The 9,573-nt window shown below is 40.0% G+C and overlaps 1 protein-coding gene across 2 annotated transcripts; it reads left to right on the top strand.

Annotated features, from left to right (window-relative positions):
* The first annotated feature begins 293 nt into the window (after nt 1–293).
* Nucleotides 294–9,080, top strand: LOC103131862 (arfaptin-1-like). 2 transcript variants are annotated; one of them, XM_007543600.2, is made up of 8 exons: nt 294–519; nt 2,412–2,530; nt 3,458–3,563; nt 4,058–4,176; nt 4,248–4,469; nt 5,045–5,202; nt 5,288–5,462; nt 6,313–9,080. In XM_007543600.2, the coding sequence occupies exons 2-8, from the start codon at nt 2,423–2,425 to the stop codon at nt 6,466–6,468; spliced, it is 1,044 nt and encodes a 347-aa protein (XP_007543662.1). In that variant the 5' UTR covers nt 294–519; nt 2,412–2,422; the 3' UTR covers nt 6,469–9,080. The 2 variants fall into 2 exon arrangements, with proteins under 2 accessions (XP_007543662.1, XP_007543663.1); XM_007543601.2 differs by having other exon boundaries at nt 295–519; nt 3,458–3,557.
* The last annotated feature ends 493 nt before the right edge of the window (nt 9,081–9,573 follow it).

The raw sequence follows: 9,573 nt of genomic DNA, 5'->3' as shown, positions 1-9,573 counted from the left end.
TGGATTCGGGCCACAAGATGGCGCACTAGTAGATTTTCTTACTAAATTTCCATTAAAGTTAAGAACAAATAACATTGCTGCATCTTTAAAGTTTATTTTTTATTAATAATTTCATTTGCTACTGTTTGTTTGTAAACTATTGTTTAATTTCGTGCTGATCTCAGTTTGTCTTTTAATTTGTCTTTGTAAGAAAATACAAATGAAGTGTTTTGAAGAAAAAAAAGAAGAAGAAGACGAAAACCAAACGCACCGCTTGTGACCTGCGCACGTCACCGCCCCTCAGGTGAGCCCAGGAGCATAAACCGAACACTTCCTCCAACAAACAATCCTTTCAGAAGACACTTCCGGGAGATGTGTTGGTCGCTTTTTTCGCTACTTTTAGTCTTAACGCTAACTTTTTAGATCAACTCTATTATAATTTTCCAAAATAAAAAGTTAACAAAGACGCAGGAATAACCCGACACATAGAAAGTTGAAGACAAGAGGACGAAAATAAGGAGGAGTCGCTTTTTTTAACAGGTAAAAAAAAAGAAAAAAAAAGCTCGTAGGTGTGTTGTCGCCTGTTTGGTTGTGGTTTTGTTAATGTCACAAAGAGGATTTCTTTTGTTAACGGTCATAACGGTCGACCTACCGCTGCTAAAGCTCAGTTTTCTGTGAATTTGTGAATTAAAGTTTGTGGGGAAGTAAAGTTGAGAGGATCTTTGAAACGAACACACCCATCATGGAAACTGCACTCAAACTGTTTTTATGCTTCATTCAAATATGCATGCAAAGTTTTTAGTGTCTTTAAATCTTGTTTCTGCCTGTCTTGCTGAGTCTTGTGAGGTACATTTAGCAGATTTGTGTAAAGATAATCTTTGTGAGTCTGTGTGGAGCTTAAATGTTGCAAAATTATTGTAAAAAGTTGCCAAAAACCTTAAAAATACTGGAGATTATTTTATAGATTGTTACAAGGAAGTCTGGGTGATTGAAGGTCAATATAAGGAAATGAAGGGCTGATTCAGGACCTCTGCATAATGCTCATTATATAGTAACCTGTTGCTCTGCATGTTCTGGTTTTAAAGTGTCATCTTTTAATAAACAAACAAACCCTCTGAGAGGAAGTAGCAAACATCTTCCTTATCATAAACAGAAGTAGATAAAATACCTGCAGGGCTCAGTTTGTTCCTGTCATGGTTTTATGCTGCAACCTAATGTCTCAACACACAGTTGCTCAATAACAATAGATGTGATCCATCGGGATAGTATGTAGGTCAAAGGTCAGCGTTATGAGTTATAAAAGATGACATCTGTGCACTTTGTACTCAGCCTATATAAGGTTTTTATTAGCAGTGACAGGAAGGTGCAGACGTGGGCCCCGTGGGCAGACGTGGGCCAGAATCATCGAGTTTAAAGCATTTACGGACCGAAAAAATAAAATTTAAACTAAGCAAATAAAGTAGTCTGATTTTTGTTTTTCTTTTTGTAGAAAAGGAATGTCATTCATCACAGGTCCAAAATTTACAAACGAATTTTAATATTTGGTGTGTTAAAAGAAAGGCATTCAGTTTTCATATTTCAGGTTCAACTGAGCTAATTTATTTTGTTATAAAAGCAGGATTTGGGTCACTTTCTTTTAAAACGCTCGTTATATTTAGCCAAGTTTAACAAAAATTCTATAAAAGTTGATTTGAATGAAGCAAAAGTCGGATTTTCAGTAAAAGTCTCTGGATAAATGTGTTGTTTTTTTTTTTTTTTTTAAGAAAAAGAATATTGTGTTTGTTAGAAAATGTCCGCTGTAAGTCAGTCCGAGGGCCACAAATGGCCCCTGCACCACATGTTGGACTCCCTGGTGCAGACGTTACCTCAGGTCCGTCCTGTTGATGAAAGCAGGTTTGAACCCATCATAACTGCAGGGGTTGCTGGCCGCCGCTGACTCACAGCGTTTACCAGCATTGGACGGTTTAATGGATGTAGATGTGGATGTAATTTGCTTTTAGGCCACCAGAGGGAGACATATAACATGATGTTTGAGAGAAATTAATGAGGATTGGACTCAGAAATGAGGTAAATAATTTATATCTGAATGAGTCATGAGTCGGTTTATTGACTTGATCAAAAATATAATCTAAAAACAAACCAAAACAAATTGTTCTTGAAGCAAAACTTATGCTTCAGTTAATTCCCATTTATTGTCACACACTCTAATCTTTATTTGGTAAATAAATGAGTTACAGATTATAAATTAAAGCTGGTTGAAGTTACTCCTGATGCCTGAAAGCAGTGAAATGGTCAGAACTCTGATCTCATCTCAACTTACAAATAAATCTTGTTTTTAAACAGATGATATTAAATTTAAGTCATTTTACAGGGAAGGCAGAAAGTAACAGACCTTTAATTAAAAGTTTTAAACTTTGAACTTTTCTCTTTAGACTTTAAGAAGATGATGGAGGCATCGGAGGAGAACGGAGACGTCGCTGCCGCGTCCAACACCACAGAGGAAGAAGAAACTCCTCCAGAGGACAGACGTCACGACGATGTGGACTTAAAGGTGAGACCAGAGTCTGGACCAATGAGACGGAGCGACTGAAGTCCGTTTCCAGGGAACGGAGTTTGATGTGACCTTTGCTGAGGCGCGCATCAGGGCTGCGTCATCACGCGTTCCTCCTTAATGCGACGCAGCAGCGCTGAGTCTTTCTGCTGCTGTGAGGACCGACCTCGCCCTGCTGCGTTTCTGCTGCAGAATCTAACGCACCAACATCTGTGTCAAATGGCTGTTCCTGTGACCTCTGACCTCCCTGACCCCAAGCTGAAAGCAGCAGGGATTAATATCCAGTATGGCAGCCCTGATGGGTTTTGATCCGGGCTAACTCGATTGGTTAGCTTCATGACCCTTGAACTTCTTACTGCTGGGGCCGTGATGCATTCAGAAACAGTTTGAAATTAGAGGTTAGAGATAAAAAAAAATATTCTGTTTTTTGTTTAATTTTGACTTCGTTATTTTAGTTTTAACAAACTGAGTAACAGTAACAACATTCAGCTAATTGAAGGGAAGCTAACTGCTAACTTAGCTTCATCTAATATGGAAGAGGGTCATGTCAGCCCCGGGTCGTAAAGGTCACACAGACAGTGGGAAGCCTTCAGGTGACGCTGAGGACTAAAACAGTGAAGAAATGAGGATTTATTACAGCTGAAAATGGTTGTTTAATTTTTTTGACATCTCCTTCCTTTTCCTTTACACAATTAGTTTTCATGTTGTTCTTGTTAATCCTCAGTAATTCAGTGTGGTGGCTGGTTGTTCTGTTTTTAACATGTAACATAGTTTAATGTTTATTAAATAAACTTGAATACTTCAGAATAATGTTCCACTTTTTGTTGGTTTTGCCACAAAAATCCCATAAAATGTGTTGAACTTTGTGTTTGTAGCAGGACTAAATGACAGTTTAATGTGTGAATATGTTGCTTTCTCTCTCTGCAGGAAACAAACAGCAACTCCAACCACACAGGTGAAGACGCGGCTGACAGTTCGACGACGGCCGCAGCAGCAGAGGTCGCCATGGAAACGGACGAAAGCAAAGGTAAAGGTTACTGTTTTTTTCTTTCTGCCAAAAACTGGATGAAAAGTTTTCAGTCTGGTGTTTTGGTTTCATCTAGTCCTTTCTAGAAGGACAGTTTTGTTTACAGAGACTTTAGTTTTTGTTTATTTATTTTGGATATTAAAAATGTCTTCCAGTGCTCAGTGTTCATTAGAATTTAAAGTTTTGATAATGTGTCTTAGCATTATTATACTATTACCAGGATATTGCTGGAAAATGGCCTCAGAACAACAACATTGTCGTTTATTGCAACAACTTCTGGGGCAATTTATTGTCCAGCAAAATTTATCTTGCCAGCCTGTATGCAAATACAAATATTGATTCAGTAATTGTTTGAATTTATCATCTGATTAATTGATTTAATGTTTACTGTGACAGGCACTGTCATGACATAAGAATTTTTTAAAAATATGTAGAAATAAAAGGAACATATTTTATAAAAGTTGAATAAAAAGTAAGGCTGATTTCTCCTCTGTCTCCAGAGGTGACGGTCGTCCCCCAGAAACCAAACGGTGGACCTGTGGTCATCGAAGCCGGCAACAAGAACCTGGCCAGCGAGAAGCTGGAGCGAGTCCGCAAGTGGAGCATCAGCAAATACAAGGTGGGCGGAGCCTAACCCAGCAGCTTCGCTCTCGGCTGCCGGATCTGACGGTGCTGTCTCTGCCGCCGCAGTGCACCCGGCAGGCTCTGGCCGAGCGGATGGGCCGCGGCTCCCGGACGGTGGACCTGGACCTGGAGCCGCGCCTGGAGCTGCTCAGAGACGACCGGCAGCGCTACGACCACATGACCAAGCTGGCTCAGACGCTGGCCAGTCAGTTCGCCCAGTTCTCCGTCACCCAGAAGGCGATGGCCGACGCCTTCACCGAGCTCAGCTTCAAAACCAAGAACCTCCATGTGAGTCCAGAGGAAATCCACGACTACAGAAGGAAACACTGGCTATGTTTCTGTTCAACTGTTTGAAATGTGTAAAAACGGAAAATCAACCTGTATTGGTGGGCAAACCACCTCAAGCAAACAAAAAGTCTTTTTATTTTATTTTACCATTTCCATCAACCTTCAAAAACGTTGATGCTACTGAGCGAAACTTCCTTCTTCACAAAATGTAAACTAGAGTCTGACGTTAGCAGTTGTAGGATTTCTCTTTTGACTTTGATAAAAGACACCGAATCATTTCTCCCACTAGCGTTAGACTCATGTTTGGTTGGTTGTGTTTACCCAGAATGCCATGCGCTGTAGTCTGCTTCCTGCTTTTAGAGCGATCTCTGGTCTGCTTGGCGTTCACAGATAAACTGAAACCACACCAGAGTTCGCTTCAACCGAACCAAGACTGAGATCAGAGTTAAATTGTTTGATTCTTCATCCAAACAGTAGAGTTAAATTACAGCCTGGTTCGACCCTGGTGTGGTGAATGCACTGCAATATGTCAGACTTGTTTGTTTACACGTCGTATCATCCGAACGTGGCCGCAGGTGGAGTTCGACATGAACGCTGAGGCTCAAAAGTTTCTGTCGAAGAGCACAGAGACCCTGCAGTCGGCCATCAACGCCTTCACCTCCGACATGAACACTCTGGTGAACAAAACCATCGAGGACACCATGATCAACGCCAAGCAGTACGAGGCTGCCAGGTGGGTGGAGCGCATACCTCCACAGAGCTGCAGAGGGCGCTGTACTCTGGTAACAGGTCTTCCTGTTTACCCCTGTGGTGTCCAGGATCGAGTACGATGCGTACCGAGTGGACCTGGAGGAGCTGAACATGGGCCCACGGGACGCCATCACCCTGCCTAAGCTGGAGCAGGCCCAGAAAACCTTCCAGGGCCAGAGGGAGCGGTACGAGAAGGTCCGGGACGATCTGTCCGTCAAAGTCAAGCTGCTGGAGGAGAACAGGGTGAGACGGAGCGCCAGGTTCTGTTTATGAGACAAGTTACACAACCAACAACCCACAGCTTTAGAGGTGACCCATTATGTTTCCTTGAACAGGCTGTATAAAACCTGTTCGTTACTTTTTAAAAATATTATGTTTATTAGATATTTTGAAAATTTATATAGATCAGAAAAAAGAACAAAACTTATACAGCACAGAAAACAAAAAACAGGAGGCATGTACATAAATTACAGCAATTATATGAGAAAATTAACCAATTTATATATAAACTGAAAGATATGCATCATTTGGATTCACATTATTGGTCTTTTCATTTTGAAATATTCAAGAACACGTTTCCATCTTTTTCTAAAAGCATAGTTTCCCATTCAGACAGCATCTCAATATTTCTCTGTTAGTTACTTTGCTTTGCACAATATAATTTTTAGAAGAGATTTTATTCTGCTCAGTTCTGCCTGTGTTGAGCAGAATGAGCTGTTTTAGTGCTCTGTCACTTTAAATCCAAATAAGCTGCTGCTGGCCACATAAACTCAACATTTACACTCACACGTGAAAATAAGCAAGTATAAAACCATACAGCTTTGAAAAACATTAGTAGAGCCTGCTGCACAACCAACAGGAATGCAGGAAGTGGTTTCTAGATGGTAAGTCAACAACAAAACACTTGTCTTTTCCAGCAGCCATTGTACAGTGGTAACACCAGCTGTCCAAACGTGCTGGAGCTCACCTTGGGTTGCTAGGTGACGGGCGGAGTGGAAAATATAAGCACAAAAACGTGCAAATTTTGCATAATGGGATCTCTCTAAAGACAGAACAGCAGCTGATTAACCGTGGCTTCGCTCTCTGTCTGCAGGTGAAAGTCCTCCACAACCAGCTGTGGCTGCTCCACAGCGCCGTCGCTGCTCACTGCTTGTCATGTCACAGTTTCCTGGAGAAAAACATGCAGCAGGCCTTCGAACACCTAAACGTCGCCAGCGCTGACGCCCCCTCCTGGCTGGAGGAAAGCTGACAAGCATCAGGATCAGTTTGAGAGACTTTAAGATGCGTTTGAAAGGTTTCTGTTCGCTTTATGCTGGGAGTTAGAAGGACAGTAATTTATTTTGGGTGATGAAGGGGACATTTGGGTTTGATATGAAGTTGTTCTGAAATTATTTTTGTTTAAAAATGTAATTTTCCGTTTTTGAATCACATAATTAATTGGAAGAAACCAACAGACCCTCTTTGTTTCCTCGGCCTGGATTCAAACCGTTGTTCTGTAAATCCGTTAAATCCTCTGAGAGGCGCTAAGCTTCTCTTTGAACTCTGAAAATCTGCTGCCGCTGCAGTCAGAGAGTCACAAAAGGTGCCTGAACGCCACGGCTGGAAAACAACTTCAGAGTGGATTAGGGATCTCAGTCCTCAGCCGACTAAAACCGCACACCTCTGTTTGCATTTCCTTTATTAGAAAACTAAACACTCAGGCAGCTCTCCGACTTTACAAGCTGGGAAACATCTTTTTTAATACATTTCCTTTATTCACCTCAGGAAAATCATTTTCAAGAGCCGAACCCAAATTCAGATGAGAAGTTCAAGGTTTACAAAGATTCAGTAAAATATTAACAAACCTCCATTCTGACTCCAGACAGCTGAGGAAATGAAGGTCTGGCTTGTTCACAGATTCAGATTTAAAACCTTTACCAGCTTTACAGCGACCAGTAGTTTGGATCGAGCCATAACTCAGATGCTGAGGTTTATTTTGAACCCGAGTCTTGGTAGCACTCGTTTTGGTGGACCAAAGATTAAAATGTATTTTGTATTCATGTTGATGACGACGTCTTCTTCTTTGTTAAAGTTTAGCTTTGTGTTTGATGTGATTAACATCCAGTTAGCTGTTCTGTTGGTCGCATAACAGAAAAATCTGAAATTCTTTAATCTTTCTTCTTCTATCAGCTAAATTAAATGTTGCTGGAAATCTTCCAATGATGGTTTAATCTTGAGCTACGTATTTGTGTTTGCTAAAGATGGTGGGATGAAAACTGTTTCCTTCAAGTGACGTTTCATTTTTATGTTTATTTGGTGCGACTCTTCAAGCACAACTTTAATTCCAATAGCATGAGACTTTGTGATTTATCTTATCCTTATTTACCAGGTTTAATAATAAACTAACACGACTTATTTTCTACAAACCAAAAAGGGAAACAGAAGATCACCATATGCTGATGATGTTCAACTCTTTGTAGTTTTGTTAACAGCAGGTTGAGCCGTTTTAAAGATAATTCAGTAACATTTTTCTCTCTAGTAACAATCTGTATAACACCAACTAACTAAATATGGGAAAGTTTATACTTTATCTCGCCTTAGTGGTGGTTAAAGATGCCTTCACTGAATGGAGACCCTGCTATGTTTTCAATGATTCATGAGAAACGTAGCCGGATCGCTGCAAACTTGGAAACCTTTAGACGATGTGGATGCTGCGATGCCTTCAGTTCTCACCAAACCGTGTTGCTTTGTTTGTGGCTGATACAACCGACCCAAACCGCACCGTTCTGCTCCTCCTTCAGTTGGAGGTCATCGGGTCAAGGGTTCGGTTTGGGTGAAGCTGCTGGCGACACACAACATGGTCCGTTGATTGGAGGACAAAAACAACGTTGCTGATTGGGACAAAGACAACAGATAGTCGTCACTCTAGTATGACGTAACGTCAGTGGTTTGGGTACCAAACCAGTCCGTACCGTACCGCTCAATGGAAACAAGGCAACTGTGCTTTCATATCCAAAATGAAGCCTCACATTCTAGAAAATCAAACCTCCTAGGAAAGGTTAAAAGCTTTGTGGAACGCTCCATAAAACATAATTATGTCCCCAAAACGCAATCTCCAATAGTATCTCTAGTGGTCAGCTATCTCAGACCAAAAACCTGGATTTAAGCTTGATTTACTCCCAGAAGTCCATCTGGACAATCCAGGTTTGATTCCAGAACATCAAACTGATCTGCAGAACGTTTTCTCCATGTTTAGAACCGTTCTGGATCTAATGAATCCTTAGTATTTTTCTTATAATCCCCACAAAAACTCCACCAAGACTCTGCAAAGACCGACCATGTTTTAATGTTTTTGTGCAGCTTGGTCTTCATTCAGTTTCCAGCTTTTTCTTAAATTCTGACATTCCAGATCATTCCCAGCTTTCAGCACTTTGTTCAGTTTAATCTGTACTCCAACGTAAAATCCCAGTTTATTTCCAGGCTGTCATTGTTGGAGTGAACAAGTAAAGTATTTGTTTCATTAGAAGATTTCAGAGTCTTTGTCTGAGATTTTCTTCAGCACCAAATCTTTAAGTTGGGAGCAAATATGGACCAAAATGTCTTTTCTTTTTATGACAAAATTATTGATTTAAGTTGGAAAAGATTTAGTGAGTTATGTTGTTTCCTATTGTCAAACTTTTATGTGCTTTACACGTTTCTTATGACTTTTCTGTTGTTTGCTCTTGTTTCTGAATGTATTTCTTTTTTTCTGTCCTTCACCTCGAACGTAAGACAAACTATGCAGAAGCTGTGGATTCTTGTGTGCAATAAAGTCCTGACTTTATTTATGCTGAGGCTGCCAATATGTAACAGCTGCCTTGAATAAATGACACCTTTATGGGAGAGATTTGTTTTAATTTTAGAATATGACAGGAAACCTTCCAGATTTAAACAGTTATATTTTCAGGTAATACATTCTTTATTTTGTGACTCCCAAACTATTATTTTGATGTTTGACTTAATCAGTTTATATTCTTGTTTCAGTATTAACTTTAAATTGAAGTGGGATTGGTTTCTTTTTGTGACCTAAACTCTTCATAAAAGTTCATTATGAAGCAAAATGACATAATTTTCATAAAACTAAGTGAAAAGTTTTATAATTTGCTGGAAATTAATTAAAATAAATCAACATTCTTTGAGCAAAGGGTGAAAACTTTTTAACTTTTCTTCAAATTTGCTTATTAAAACACACAGTAAGTTCTTAATGCAGCATTATTTCCTCAGTTTCTTTGACTTGTATAAGTTTAATTATTTCTTGGCTGTTTACTCTTTGGGATTTTTCTCATCCTGGTAAAGTTCTGGATTGTTTTCCAGTTTTCCTGCATCAACAGCAGGG

Source organism: Poecilia formosa, unplaced genomic scaffold (genome assembly GCF_000485575.1).
Source record: "Poecilia formosa unplaced genomic scaffold, Poecilia_formosa-5.1.2 Scaffold859, whole genome shotgun sequence".
Lineage (NCBI taxonomy): Eukaryota > Metazoa > Chordata > Actinopteri > Cyprinodontiformes > Poeciliidae > Poecilia > Poecilia formosa.
The sequence above is the reverse complement of the archived record's forward strand: the minus strand, read 5'-3'. Positions and strand labels throughout refer to the sequence as shown.